The sequence below is a fragment of the Ambystoma mexicanum genome, chromosome 3p, assembly GCF_040938575.1.
Source record: "Ambystoma mexicanum isolate Mex_15411 chromosome 3p, UKY_AmexF1_1, whole genome shotgun sequence".
NCBI classification, from domain to species: Eukaryota; Metazoa; Chordata; class Amphibia; order Caudata; family Ambystomatidae; genus Ambystoma; species Ambystoma mexicanum.
In genome coordinates this window covers 325090506-325106147 of record NC_090925.1, presented here as the reverse complement: position 1 = coordinate 325106147, position 15642 = coordinate 325090506, and the positions used below count along the sequence as shown (strand labels likewise).

General features: G+C 45.0%; 1 protein-coding gene across 3 annotated transcripts in view; it reads right to left on the bottom strand.

Moving 5' to 3' along the window:
- Positions 1–15642, bottom strand: part of GMEB2 (glucocorticoid modulatory element binding protein 2) — a 374248-nt gene that overhangs the window by 173875 nt on the left and 184731 nt on the right. For all 3 annotated transcript variants that reach the window (XM_069650900.1, XM_069650898.1, XM_069650899.1), the window contains exons 4-5: positions 10147–10274; positions 9020–9123 (exon numbers count right to left, since the gene is read on the bottom strand). In XM_069650900.1, the coding sequence (XP_069507001.1) occupies positions 9020–9123; positions 10147–10274 (232 nt within the window). The remainder of the gene's footprint in view (positions 1–9019; positions 9124–10146; positions 10275–15642) is intronic.

Sequence of the window (15642 nt, the reverse complement as noted above, 5' to 3'; positions counted from 1 at the left end):
TAGTTAAAGGGGGAGAAAAAGGCAGAGCAGAAGAATACAACAGTTCCCAACACTTTTAAGAGTTCAGAGCAAGGGGAGAAAGGCAGGTTATACTGTAGAGCCAAAGTTCATAGGCCAGGCCCACTAATAAATGGAGCAAAGCGGAATGTGCCCAGGATCACACGGTTTACAATGCACTGAAAGTCTTTGCAGAGTGTTCAAAAGAGGTTGGGGTGATTCAAAAGATATCGTTAGAAGGCCTGGAGCCAACCCAGTTTAGAAGCCAAGGATTTAAGGGTCACCTTTAGCAATCTGTAGAAAGGGAGGCCAGGCAGGACACAGTACCTTAAAGAGAAAGGAAGCTCCAGCGGGGGCAGTTGTTCCTGGCAGTGGTTGAAGTTTGTGGTTCTGACCAGGGGGAAGAGAAGATCTCGTCGAGGATGGGACGTGGAGTCGTTGCACTGCACAGGGATGAAACCAGCCGCGGAGTTCCCGATTAAAAGGTGCAGTCCTTTTATTCACGGTCAAAAGTGGTGAGCTTGGCTATCCGGCCGCCGGGGTGCTTGGCACTGGCGATTCGACCAAGTGACACTTTTGGAAGCGAAAAAGGGCGAACTGGTTGGTCCTACCAGCTCAAAGGGAGAAAACTCTCCAGCAGAAGATCTTCTCTTGTCGTTGGAAAAGTGGCGAGTTCGTTGCAGCAGGGCTTCACTGGTGGTGTCGTCGGTTGCAGGTGGCTCAGCTTCTTCCCTCTTCGGATTCTTAGGTCCTGTGGCGACTTCTGAAGTTCCAGTCCCAAAGGCCCTGCTTTTATGCAGAAAAACACCCATTTGTCATCCTAGCTGTCAATCACACATGCTAAGTGGTGAGCCGGGTGGCTCACCACTGGGCCAATCAGAGTAGAGTGCGACTTGGGTTGCTAAAGCAACGCAGTCCAGGGTGCCAATTTCCCCCTCGACCCTTCCTGTGGAACCCAGACAGAGTGGCACCATTTGAAGGGCTTCTGTGGAGAAGCCCGCCAAAATAGTGGAATAAAGGGCTCGACCTTGGTCAGAGTTACAGAGACAGACACAAACGGCATTTTAGAATCGAGTTATGGCAAAAACCCAACCGGTGATTTAATATTAAATAAATAAACCGGCGGTATCTTTAACATTGCACCAAAAAGTAGAGCGTTTAAAATCAATGGGAAAATCCCATAGACAATATTCCTGTGGAATATTTTGCGTGGTAACCACTGCCACCAGCCAGAAACTCGACGAGGGGGGATGGGACAGTGCCCCCCTCGAAAACAGACCCAGGGGAAATCGAATTACCCCTTACCAGTACTTCCACAATATGATGGTTTGTACTGGTTCTGTTCACAATTTTGGACTAGTAAAGCCAATGGTGACTTTACATGCCCTGGGAGACAGTAGTCAGTCCCAGGGTATGGAGTCTATGTTTGGGGGTCACTCTGACACCCACGTGGTACTGCACTGAGGGTGATGTGTACCACACATACAGAAAAACAGATGATACACTTTGGAGTAAAAATAAACCCCATAGCCCATAAGCACATAACAAGTCAAAGACATATCTCAAATCATGTCTAAGAGTGGGAGTAAAAGAGTGTCACTCTTAGCAGCAGAAAAAAACAAACCCCAAAAAATCCAGCAAAGCTGCTGGGGGACTCACTAGGTTTGGGCAAGTAGCCTTATAAGGGAATTCTCCCTAACAGGTAGTACATGGCCACTGTTTTGTCTGTCATTATTAGGACATTCTTCCCCCATGCAGAGGGCAGAAAGGCCTTCAGTGCTAGTCTGATTGCCCTCAGCTCCAAAAGGTTGATGTGTAGTTTTGACTCTGATGGAGACCAACGACTGCTGATTGTCAGATCGTTGGCGTGGGAGACCCACCCTGTGAGTGAGGCATCCATCACAACTGTTATCTCCGGCAATGGTTGCCAAAAAGGTTCTCCTTTCAAAATGTTCTCCTGACAGGTCCACCACCAAAGGTCCTGTAAGATTCTGCTCGGAATCTGTAGGAGGTCTGACATCCTATCTGATAATTGGGACCACTGAGTCCTGAGAGCCCATTGGAGAAATCTCATTCTCAGGCGAGCCTTTGGCACCAGAAAAACGCAGGATACCAGGAGGCCGAGCAACTTTAGAAAATAGAAGGCCGGAAGACGCTGGGCACTCTGGAATTTGGTAATCATCTGCATAATGTCTTGAGCCCTCACCTTGAGGCTTTTCCCAGGGATGCATCCAGGACTGCTCCAATTAATTGGAGCCTTTAAGATGCTATAATGTGAGACTTCTTGAAGTTGAGGGAGAGCCCAGTCTGTGAAGGGAGTGACAGGTGGAGCAGAGATGTTCCAGGGCCTGTTCTGGGCAACTGCCCCTGATCAGCCAATCGTCCAGGTAGCGGTAAACGTGAATCGCCCTCTCTTGAGACTCACTGCCACCACCGCCATTAACTTGGTGAAAATCCTTGGGGCGGAGGTCAGTCCAAATGGCAGAACCCAAAACTGATAATGAGAACCGCCAAATGTGAACCTCAGGTACTGTTGTGCTTGTGATGGATCGGCACATGAAAGTAAGCATCCTGAAGGTCCAATGATACCATCCAGTCCTGAAGCTGGAGGGCCTGAAGGATCTGAGAAAGGGTAACCATATTGAACTTGTCCTTCCTGAGGAACTTGTTCAAGTTTCTTAAGTCCAAGATGGGTCTCAATCCTCCGTCCTTTTTGGTATTAGAAAGAATGGGGAGTACCAACCCTTGTTCCTCTCCGCTACAGGAACTGGTTCTATAGCACCTTTCTCTAGCCGGGTCAATATTTCCTGCATAAGGAGCGGAACTTTGAAAGAGCTGTTCCCCAGTGGATGACTGATGCTTTTTTAGTAAGGGAAGGCAGTTTCCTTGGACAACTGTTTCCAATGCCCATGCATCTAAAGTAATAGCCTGTCATTCTGTCAGATGCTTCGACAGTCTGCCTTCCACTGCAGTCTTGTGAACCAAGTCCTCGGAGAGGTTTTGGGGCGGCTGACGCAGTGGCTGATGGCAAAGTAGCCGCAGCTGGGGCAGTCTTAGTACCTCTTCCCCGTCCACCATGGGGGAATCTTCTTTAGCCTCTTTGAACTGACTGTCCTCTGCCTCTTCTAAATGTGGAGTAGTGACAAAAGGACCTACCCCTCCAGGGCGTGCCTTTGGGGTGATTTGGAGGTTGTCTAATCGCAGCACTGAGGGATTTGGCTGCTGCCTAGAAGTTTGCAGTTTCTCCAAACTTTCATCAGCCTTGTTCCCGAACAAATGAGTGCCATCAAAGGGCATGTTGAGCTGTCTGGATTGTACATCTAAAGCAAATCCTGACTTTGTCAACCAGGGAAACCTCCGCAGAACTGTACTAGCCGCCATTGCTCTGCTGATACTGTCAGCAGAGTCAAGACCAGTCTGGAGGGATTCACACATAGTGTCCTTTCCATCCTCGACTATGTTTAAAAACCGGTCTCGTTCTTCCCCTTCGGGTATATGGTCAGCCGCCATGGATATACACACTCCCAAAGGGTGTGAGTGAACCATGCCAATGTGCACGTGGCATTTGTCGACTTCAGGGCTATACATCCAGCCGAAAAAGCTTTTTGGGCTAGAGTGCCGTAACGCTTATCATCCCAGGGATAGTAGGGTAGGCATTTTGTCTAGTGGTTGATGTGGCAGCTTTTACCACCAGACTCTCCGGAGTTGGGCGTTTTGATAAAAAATAGGAATCACTGCTTGACACCATGTATTTAGAGGTCAGCTTCTTGTTGACAGACGGATTGAGTTCCAGCGCCTCCCAATTGGTAGCTACACGCTTTTGCAAAGCTGCATGGAATGGAACAATTGGGTCTTCCTGAGGTCCCCTTTCCAGAATGTCAGTCAAGGCATCTTGTTCAAAGACTGGACTTGGTCTAGCCCATCCCATACATTCAACTACCCTTGACATCAACTGCCTGTAGATAACCTCTGCATGATCAGACGGATCTGATCTGCCAAACTCTACCTCTGGCACTCTTGAAGAGCCTTCATTCTGGACCCTTCAGAAATGAGGGGCTCAGGGACTGATGGCATACCATACTGGAGGCGAAAAAGGTCTAGACTCATCTGATGGTGGCTCTTCGTCCTCATAAATGGAGGAAAGTGACTTTCAAAAGTCAGCCCTAGGTAAAGGGGTATATGTTTTCTCCATAGTACTCGTTGGGGTCGTAATATTTGTCGACAAAGGTGCTGAATATAGTCAAAACTGTTGACGCTTCGATGGTTGCGTCAACGACATAAGACGCCTGTAGCATCGAGGCGCTCGAAGCTTGATGCGTCAATAGCCTTTCATGAGTTGTTGGTGCCGATGACGCATCTTTCGGCGCTGATGAAGAGTCTCTCGATTAGAAGGATCCTTAAATCGCTCTCGAAGAGTTTAGCCCGAAGGCACTGCTTTTATGTTTATCAGGTCTTTCGACCAGAGCATGGCTTTTGACTGTACTCGAGAGAGTCAAGACAGCATTCTGGAACACCATAATTTTGAGCCTAAACGCTTCCCACTCAGCTGGTGAGGGAGTTTTAGTTGGGCATACGGCCCGTTCCGGAGAGGAATTCGAAGACGTCGAAGATGGTGACCTATGGCGCTGTTTCTTCAAATGTCTAGACGGTGACGAATGGTGGAAACCACTTCGCGATCGGGATCATTTATTTTTCTTACAGCGAGGAGAACCAGTTCTCGACTCGTCCGAAGTCTGTCTTTTCAACAGAGTCTAAGGGGATTTATGGGTCCTACCTGCCGCAAGCTTCCCTCTGCGCTTTCAACGTCATGGACAGGCAGGCAGTCCTCACACTCTGATGAAGGATGACTGAGCCTAGACACCACAAGCATATTCTGTGGGGGTCCGTAACAGACATCTTCGAAACGCAGTCACAGCATTTTTTGAAACCCGACTTCGGAGTAGGAAGATGACGATGACGATGACTAAGCCATTTTTCTAAGATTTCTCGAAGATTTTAAAAGATTTCTCTTCACAAAAGAACGAAGCATACCATATCTGAAGCATTAGCACAGAAAAACGTAACTGAAGCCAACGGATGCTGCTTGCGCTATATATACCTTCAGTGACGTCGACATCGAGACAGAGGCCTTCAAGGGACATCGAGTCGACAGCCATCGACGCGCAGTGCTCCCTGCTGGAGTTTCTTTAACGAAAGCAGCTGAACTGGATAGTGGAAATATCAAAAGATAAGGAATGCTTCGGAGGACACAATCCATTTGAATATAGAGTTCTGGGAGAGACACTAAGTAAGCTCTCTATCCTTAAGAACTGTAGTTACTTAAAGATATAGAAAAAGAATCTTAAAGGAGGGCCCATAAGGAGCTGTGTGCCGCAGTAGTAAAACACAGATGCCTTTAAAAGCTATGGAGCTGATAGACTCCATAGTACAGGTAGATTACAAAGAATAGAGTTCCAAAAGACCTAGCCCACAGGAATGAATGAGTGGAAAAAGGCTCCACTCATTCAGTATTGAAAGAAAATGTCCCAGAAGTCCAGCAAAAAGTGCTGGGGGGGTCTCACTAGAAGAGGGGATAAAGCACAATCATGATAAATCTCCCCAACATCCTCCACCCAGGTAGTCCTCCCTCACGTATCCACCCCCAGTGTCAGGATTCAAGACTGATGGCCTTTCCCTGGCCACCTGAGAGGAGGATATATTGGGGAAGGAAGGGAGGACAGTCTCAGATTGCTCAAATTACCCATTTGTTTATGAGACTTTGGAGGTGGGACAGGCAGTGCCCGGTAGCTGCCGATAGTTTATGCTCTTAAAATAAAATATGTTTTTATTAAGTGTAAACCATAGAAACCATTGCATTGTAAGACGTATTTCATTGTGGTCCAGGATTGAGATGGAGCGTGATTTAAAAAAATGTCCCACTATGGCTATGACGTCTTCATGCCGAATACTGGCACATAATGAATCTGATCTTGTCATATGATCTGGTCCAGTTGCTGGATGACATTCTTAGTATCTTTGATATATGATGCTAATGCTTGTGCTAATGGACTGAGATAGATCTCTATGTATTCTGATGTTTTTTCAGTAATCGCTCCAATTACATTAATAATTGGTCTACAGGGTGGACATTTGGTAAAGTGCTTTAGAATTTTGGGTAAGAAATAGATAGTTGCAATTATAGGATGTGGTACATTTAGGTATCTATATTCTTCCTCATTCAACAGGCCTGGTCAAACCATTTGTTCAGGTGTCCTGCCCACTCAGTCGTCAACTCTTTTGGCATCTAATTTAGTGTAGCAGTCACAATCCAAGAGTCGTTTCATTACTTCGGCTTGAAGTAGATACTTACCTTAAATAACTTTCAATCACCACCACAGCCCACTACATTAGTTGTGAAATACCTTCCCTGAAGAAACCATAGTTGGAACTTGTGACTTTTTGGGACACACGTCCCTATACATCTTAGGGCTGGACTTCATAAGACAGGAAACTGGGTTTGTGAATATTCTAGCTCATATAACTTTTTTTCCTGCATTTAATTACTCACCTGCTGACTACTGGTATGTAATGAATATGCAATCTTAATACTAAGGGTGAATGTATATCTATGTGATATTTGGTTCTTGATTGCATCACTTACCTGTTATTTCTTTATGCTTAGTGTGTTCAGAAAAGGCCTAATACATAATTGTATTTTTGATACCTACTAACTTGAATTATTGGTGTTGTTCTGTGTGGACTCATTGTAGCCCTAGACCACTCTCACACTTTTCATGAGACTAAGCCTTCATCCACCTACCTTGATTGGGGTTTGGTTAAAATCTCAGTGTCTTCCCGGTTTACCATAAATAGGGTGGTCTCTTAAAATCCCCCGCCCCCCACAGTGGCTGATTTTAGAACTCCATCTTAACGGGGAGTAAATTCCGCCGTCCCAACCCAGAGTACATTCGATCCGCCTTAAGAAATGCTGAGGAGATTAAGCAGCCTGATAGTAGGTGAGGTACAGAAAGAGTGTGGAAGAGGAGGCAACACTGTCACTAAAATCATGATGGAAGATTGCAGATGATTTTGTCTACCACTGGTCTTCAGGAAAATAGATTTTCTTTCATGGACTCCTCAGTTGTTGGTTGTAAAGGAAAAGTATCCTTTGATTGCGCACTTTGGAGTCTACTTTCGACAGCCACTGAGAAAATTATCATTGCTTGTTTTTCTTTTAGGAAAACTCTGGTAGACTAAGTGGCACTAAAGAGATCTGCATGGAAGGAGAACCAAGTAGCTGTTGCCAAACGTACACTCAAAACACTGCAATGTCCCTAGTTCAGCACCTGTATAAAACGTTGTATGGTCCCAGTCATCCCACCTCCACGATGCTTCTTAGATTCATAAAATTCAGACCTAATCAAGGACAGAGTTAACATTCCAATGCATTTACATTGTAGCAATTTGCAGAGGGCTTCAAATGCTTACTGTGCCTGTGTAAATTACCCTGGTGACAAAACACCCACTATTACAAGGCGAGTGTTTCCCCAGTGACCAAAAAGCACAGTGGCAATCAGGTATGTTTATTCTCACTTCGGCACTCTTGTGGGTTTAAGTAACATTTTCTGTAATCTTCCATTCACTTCCCGATATACTGCTCCAAACATAAAGAAGTAACACTTCCACAACAAATGGTAGCATCTTCCCTCTTTAGCCTAAGAAACAGAATATCCAGCCCTGATTTCCCGTTATTACAATTATCACTTTCTTTCCCTCAATACTGATAAGACTGAAGTCTTATTCTTCCCCCACCAACTCTCTTCCACCTCCCTCTCATCCACACTTCATTCACTTCCCTCCCTCTAATCTCCCTATCTCTGCCCAGGCTTGCAACTTAGGCATTCACTTTGACTCCTCTCTCTCATTTTCCCATCATATTTCTCTCACCTCTCGTGCTTGTCGCTACCACCTCATTAATATTCGCAAAGTCTGCCCCTCTCTCACTTTCCATGCTACTAAACTTTTAATCTCCTCCTTTACCTTCTCTCGCCTCTTCTACTGCTCCTTCTTACTCTTTGGACTACCTACTTCTCATCTCGCCCCCCTCAAATCTATCTACCATTCTGCCGTCCGTACCCTCTGTCTCCTTACCTCCTGCGACTCCATTTCTGCTTCCCTCTCATCCCTTGGCTGGCTTCCCTTTCACTCACAACTTAAATTTAATTTCCTCTGTTTAGTCTTTAAATCGCTCCATGGTCTTGCTCCCTCTTATCTCTCTTCCCTCCTCTCTTTCTACTCTCCCTCCCGCTCCCTTCGTTCAGCTGACCACTTCCTTCTGGCTATTCCTCCATCCCTGTGTGCTCCCTCCAGTTTCCGCTCCTTCCAGCTCCTAGCCCCCCTGCACTGGAACTCCTTACCGCTCTCAATCCGCTCTATAACTACCTTCTCCTCCTTCCGCACTGCCCTAAAATCTCTCCTTCTCCATCCCCCGCCATGAAACCCTCCCCGCTTCTTGCTCCCCCTCCTTCCTTTGTCTCTTCCCTTGATCCTCTCCCTCCCCTTCCACCCACCCCCCCATTCTCGCCCTCATACCCCATTCTGTTTCCCTCCTCACCCCTCCCTCTTCCCTCTCAGTTTAATTGCTCTACTCTCACTCTTCCCTCTCAGTTTAATTTCTCTACTTACCGTTTTTTTGGTTTGATTCATTATTGTAAATTGCTTCTACTGTTATATTGTTATATGTATCCAGTTGTTAAAATGTCCAGCATTTTGGAGTAAAGCGCTATATAAACATAATAAATACAACACAATACAATACAATTTTAGCCCTGGTTGTATGGATAGCTTTGCAATATTGATTTCATGTGAAAATATACCCATTATTTAATTGAAGGAGGCAACAGGTTGTACTGAACAAAACCAACATATCTGTTCTACATTATCCATAAGGGAAATAGGCCTTCATAAGATTGTGTCCCTATAAACATGTGGGGCCCCTGGCTCTGCAATAAAGACCCAGAGTGGGAGAAGTAAAGTGTCCAACCTGAGCATGACCCCATTCATTCGAATGGCCCTTTTCCAGTCCTTCAGGGTCGACTTGCCAGCTAAATTAACAAACTCCTTCGGACTGATAAGGTGATCGTTGTACTGTAAGAGAAGAAACAAAAACATAACTTGAGGTTTGATAGATTTAAAGTAGAATAATTGACTTCAAGATAGCCCTTTCACATCACCACCCTCTATACATGTGCAAAAGGCAAATACTTGCTAAATACACCTTCCACCTCACACTACGTCTGAGAACACATCCACCTTGCAAACTCTCCTCAAGTCATTTTACCTGAGCTTGCCAAAACAAACTATTGCCAAATGCAGCTGTTTCACCCTACTGACCTTATTCAAACATCCTGTAGACACAGCCTTGCCTGCATAACGCCACAATACACATCTAAAGATAGCCGATAAAACTCAAACACATCAGAATGCTTTAAATAACCTCATCCCATAATGAGACACTGCTATTAACTTCGACCAAAGACAACGTTTCCGTGTCACACCCCTATAAGATCTTGTGTAATCTCTTCCTACTGAGAGACCTTCAAGTCATCAGCAGGGTACACTCTTAAGAACCCTTTGTTTCCTATATGTATCCCTTTCAGTGGAATTCAGTGGAATTGAGCCCCACAGACAGATGTTCTACTTGCGCTACCACAATCTCTTTCAAAAGTTAGATATGACACTCCTCATTTTAAACTCCACTTAAACAACACCCTTACATTACAACTTCACTGTAAATTCTTCACAACACCATGCAATGTCAAACTCTTTCTAAAGGCAGCCCTTTCTCTCCACCGCACTCAAACTGTTCCCACAGACACACTTTGCATCTGGCAATGGCACACTGCTTCTATCAATAGCTCTTTACAACACCGGCACAGACTGTTTCTAAGAGTAACCCTTACAGCAAGTAGATTATTCCCTTCCATCTGGAAAACCATACCTAATCTCACCTTTAACCCCTGCACTGTTACAAAAGTGGGCCCCAACATTTAAACCACTATAATCACTTCTTAAAGATGATCTAATCCCACATAAGACGAACCTGTCCCAAGAACCGCCCTCTAGACCCTTCACATTGATTCTAAGATGCACAGAGGCCTTCAATCTCACCTGTACGCACTTCACATTGATCCCCGGGCACACAAACTTGCTCCAGATCAAGTTGGCCTTGCTCTCACCACAGGTGATGGCATAAGCAAGCTCAGCTTCCACGGTCTCCTCGTCCTCTTCCATCTTCACTTCTCAGTGAGCATGTAGACAGGAGGAAAGGGGGGGGGAGAAAGAAGCAAAATCAATGCCACTCATTTACATGTACTTGAATTAGTTAACAATTTAAGCAAGATAATCCTTAAGTAGGTGGATGGCAATCAACCAGCAGCACTAATATTTCCTGACCTATTAGCTGTGTACGACACGTTAGGTCATACATTCCTACAATACCAACCTTACCACTGCATGGGAGCGAAAGAAAAAGCTCCATCTTAAATTGTCTTGTCATGCAACAGGCCCTTTCAAGTAAAAATGGGACAATTGAGGTTTTGGGCCCAACAAACATCATGGGGGAGTCTCACAAAGATGCATGTTAACGCTGTGTTGGTTCAATGCGTACAAGAGGCCCCTAGCTATACTATTAGGCCGCTTCTCTTTTTTCTTCTTAATTTTATGCAGATGACACTGAATTCATGATCCACACTGAGTTTAAATCTAACACTGCGTATCACTGACTGCTTAACCAGGATCCTAGAATGGATGTTTTAGAGTAGACTTTACCACAGCGGCCCAAACAAATGAATGACAATGTACTCTTTGGTACTGGCAAGCCTTGTGATCTTCCCTTTTTACATGGCCTCAAGCCACTTCTGCACAAAATACAAACTAGGCCCTGGATCAATTTGGTCATGTAAAATGCTCACAACCAACTTTAAAATCTAAAAAAGGTTTCATCGCTCTTGTACAGTTTAGTATCAAGATTAAATTACTGAAACCGCACCTTTTATGGCTTAGGCATAGCAAAATAAGTTCTCAAACAAATACAATAAGTACTAAACCACATTTCATAAATGATGTTTTGTTTATAAATCTATGACCGTGTTAGTAAGGCCCTGGAAAGTTTTGGTTGGCTTTTGATCACACACCAGGCTTATTGAGCTGCTGACTCTGAATCCATCTCTAAACCCTATGAAGCACAACCTCACCACAAGGGACCTAGAATGAGACCAGCAAAGGCAAATAAATATAGAATCAGTGGTAAATCACAGGGCATTTCAGCTCCACAAAGGTGGAATTCTTTGCGGACAAAACCAAGAGGTCAGCAAGACCACTGGAGATTCAGACAGACGCTAATAACCACTCTCTTAAAATAAGCCTTTTGTGACTAACCATGATGACTCCTAGTTCAATTGTTACAGGAGTTCAATTGTTACAGGGATGCCCTCTGTATCACTTAAAAGAAAAAGGGTCTTTAGCTCTAACTATTATGTCTTCTGGGATACATCCATCTTGATTTTGTGAAAGTTAACAATTGTCCTCATCTAAACACTTACCCATGCCCACCTTTTCCTGAAACATACCTTTCCCCATCTACTCATGGACCCTTCTTATTTGGACATGGTGGCCTGGAGCAGATATTTATTTGTAGGTTGCGTGTTACAAAATACTTAAATAAAATACAGAATTAAGACCACCAAAGGGAAAGGAGCACACTGCAACAATCAAAGAACTATAAATTCGGCAATTCTAAACTTGATTTTTTTTAAAACACTGATTATTTTCTAAATGATGCAGAGATGACATGGTAGATAGGGTGTTAGGACAGTTTTTCTGAAGTGCTGCCAGCTTCGTCAAAACCATTCAACTGAGGAAGTACAAGACTCCACTCTTAGTATAAGGCTGTAACACTGAAGTACATGGTAGCGTAGACAGAGCAGCCAGGCTTATTTTAGGAGGGAGAGAGGGCTGTAGAATCAGTACAAATGAAATTGTAATACAATGGTCCAAAGAAACACTGAAACACTACGTATATAAAAAAATAAATGATTTATTTAAATACAGGTAGGCCCAGATAAATCTAGGGGTAAATAAGTACTATCACACATTATATGTAATCACAATTATAAAAACACAACTCTAGACTTGAAGGTACACAGACCAAAGTATAAAGCTTATTGGGAATACCCAACAGTAGTTCTAGGGAAGTCAAAACCTTTTCATACACATTCAGTATAGGTCACACCTATTCTTGGGGAGTAAAAACCAATGGCTACTTTCACAATTACATTCAGTAATGCAAGTGCAGTAGACTCTACCAGTTGTACAGTGACTCTCAGTACAAATCACATAATTAGTCAACTGGACAATATACTTTTTGTGAATAGCGGAACACTTATTCCAGGTGCAGTAAAAACCTATAACTACTTTTGTGATAACAGTCATACTAGGTGAGTAAAACCTAAGGATGTAATATACAATTACATGTGCTTTTGAGGTCAGTGAACCACAGATAGAGATACGCAGTAACTCTTGTAACCTATCTTTGGGAAGGCACATACCTAACTCAAGGTAAGTAGAACACATATACTTTTTATATCTCACAAGCAGTCCAGGTTAGATCTTTCCCAGCTATAAGGATAGCTGAAGTATGATTTATCAGGGACAGTTAGAACCACATACTCTAGGTTAGATAGCATAGGGAACGTAAAACCCAATGTTACACTGTACTGAATGACTCAAAGTTATTCTAAGTAGGCAACAGCCTAATGCAGACTTATTCTGGACAGGCTAGCAGCAAGATAGGGGAAACAAGACCCAGTTGGGGGACACTCATACAATTACCCTGCAGGAATAATCTGGTAAAACCAACGCAACCGGAAGTGGACTTGCAAGTGGCTGTTGGGCTGTGCCACGAATTCTCCTCCTGGCCCCGGTGAGCCGGCAAGAGGAAGCATTGCGTTCTACTGCTGCCCGCAACTCGGATTGCTGTAATAAGGTGACTTTGACTACATAACGCTACGCGTTTGTAACTTTATGGGACAGCCGAGTCCTTCACAACATCTCGCTTTCTGCTGGGACTTACTGCTGGGACTTAGTGCTGGATTGTGTTGCTTCTTGCAACCCGGTTAACGTTCTCTTCTTTTCCCACAGCTAACTTCCCTATTTGAATTGGGACACACCTTCTGACACTAGCTCCGCCCACTTAACCATACTGAGGCTCTTGGCCCTTCTACTAATACTATCGGGCCCGCGTACCCGCGCACGCTCCCGGAAGTGGACTTGCAAATGGCTGTTGGGCTGTTAGGGTGGGAGGGCGGGGGTGCGGTGGATGCAGATTGTAAGAGCCTCTAGCTAAGACTGCAAGTAATCTTTCCTTAAAAGATGCTTTGTGTAATCTGTACAAAGTTATGGTCGAAAGTCTGCTAGTGCATCTATTTCTTAAATGGTCTACTCTTTGCATAGTGGTCGGTTGTCCCGCGCGTTAACGGCCAAAAGCACCCACTGCAATAAATTAAAAAAAATCAAATTAAGTTGTAAGTGCACCGTTGCCCTGTATTGCAGAAATTACCAATATGGCACATTTAGGCGGGGACCCAACCCCACTACCCAGTTCAAATGTGCCCTCTTCTAATGATCTAATCTGCCACGAAGTGGCATTTGCTTATGCTCGTGCCCAGGGCGAAGCAATGCAGCCTGCCTTGTCCACCTCTGTCGTCCTCCTTCCCACAGCAGGACTGGCTCGCACATCCTCTGCTCGCAAACGTTTACTTAGTATGAGGATGGAAGAGCCCTGCATCACTGGGGACAAAAACCCTGAAGCTCTGCTTTTCGACTGCTCAGCATGCATCCTAACCGTTTGAACACCACCCCATCCGTGCCCCCTTGTGACTGTCTTTTTTTAATATAATGGTTTTGTAGCTCATCCCCCTCTGACAATTCTATTCTGGCTCTGGTAGTTCTTGCTGCACTAGAGAAACGTGTACGTCTCTCTGCTGGTCCATCCACCCCGGTTACATTGCCCAGCGGCAGGAGGGCTGATGTGCACTTGCACTGCAAAGAGAGCGAGATCTATGATAACTCCAACATTTCACCGGTTTATGCGGCTTGCAAAAAACAGCTATTAGCTTTGCCGCCTGCCAATCTATCTTCAACTGCACCTCTCATTGATGGCAAAGATTTCATGGTCCCGACGGCAGGTGTTGCCTCCTCTCCCACTCCAAAGGCTTCCGTTTCCCCCGTTAGGTTTTGACCTCCTTGATCCCTCTGATGACATGCAGTCCTTGGAGGCATCATACCCTGTATTATCACGAATTCTAAACCTGTTGGACAGAGGCCACGATTATACCCACTATGAATTAAGGGACTGCAAGTCCTCGTTGAACCAAATCTTACTTAAAATTAACAAATTAGAAGGATTCATCTTTGCTGACTCCCTGCGATGTGAGGGTGCAGGCCACCCCCTATGGAAGGGTGCTTCTGTGGGCTCTGCCAATGCCGCTACGCAAACCGAGGCCACAGAAGAGGGGACGGCCACAGGTTTGCGGTGCGTTATACCGCCCATTGCTTACTCCTTTGCACTCGTTTGCCCAAACAGTTGTTGCCCCACAGGCGGATTCACTGAACCATATATTCGCACATGCACAACTGTGCCAAAAGGTTATCAATAACACTGAAAGGATAGAACAATTATTATTCTTCATTCAGGAAAATCCAAACGAGGTACCTGCGGAGCGACTAGATTCAGACATGGAGGCTGGAGAAATATTCCATCCGGACAGCCCGTCGGCTCTTACGAAGCTCTTCGAAACAGAGTCTCAACGTATGACTGTTTCCCCGGAAGGAGAAGTTGACGCCAAAGGGGGCTACTCTGCAAGCGCCGGCCAACTTTTTGCCTCTTGGAAAGAGGCACATCTGTTTTTCAGAGTCCTGAAAAGAAAAGCCGATGGACAAGCTTCTCCGGCCCCCCCAAAAACAGCTGTGTCCAAGACCAAAAAATGAGAAAAACAAAAAAGAAAATGGTATAAGCAGCACACTTGTGAATTCAGATCAGTCGGGGCAGGCCTGCTCAGAGGGCGAACAGGCCTTTTCCTTTGAGGAATTATCTGCAGAGAGCAAAAAAGCTCTGCAACTCTCCTCTACAGTGGAAGGTGCTAGCACTGTCCAGTATAGTAAGAAGGAGACAAACTAAGCAGCAAGGCCGCAACAGCCTGGCATGGGCAAAAGCACTGCAGGCCCTCCTACCACTACTCAGTTTCCTTCAGTTGATAAAACCCCAATTACCGTGCAAACATCTATCAGCCTTCTATAAGCCTGTGGGAATCAAAGTGGTACAAGCAGGCAAAGGCCTGCGCGAGGCTCCTTATGATGGTGGGCCTGCGCAAGTTGAAAATACAACTGATAGTGGCCCTCCAACAGGCCGGACACACCTAAATATACATTCTGGACATCATTCCAATCCAATTATTGAGAAAAATGTAAGATCCCCTGGTTTTCTAAATACGGCAGGCCTGCCATCTGCTTATCCATCAGGAATCTCGCCTGCCAACCCTGCACCTAATGCATCTTCTACCATCATGGGATGGGAGACTGACCCTGTCATCTACGAAACTAAACGCC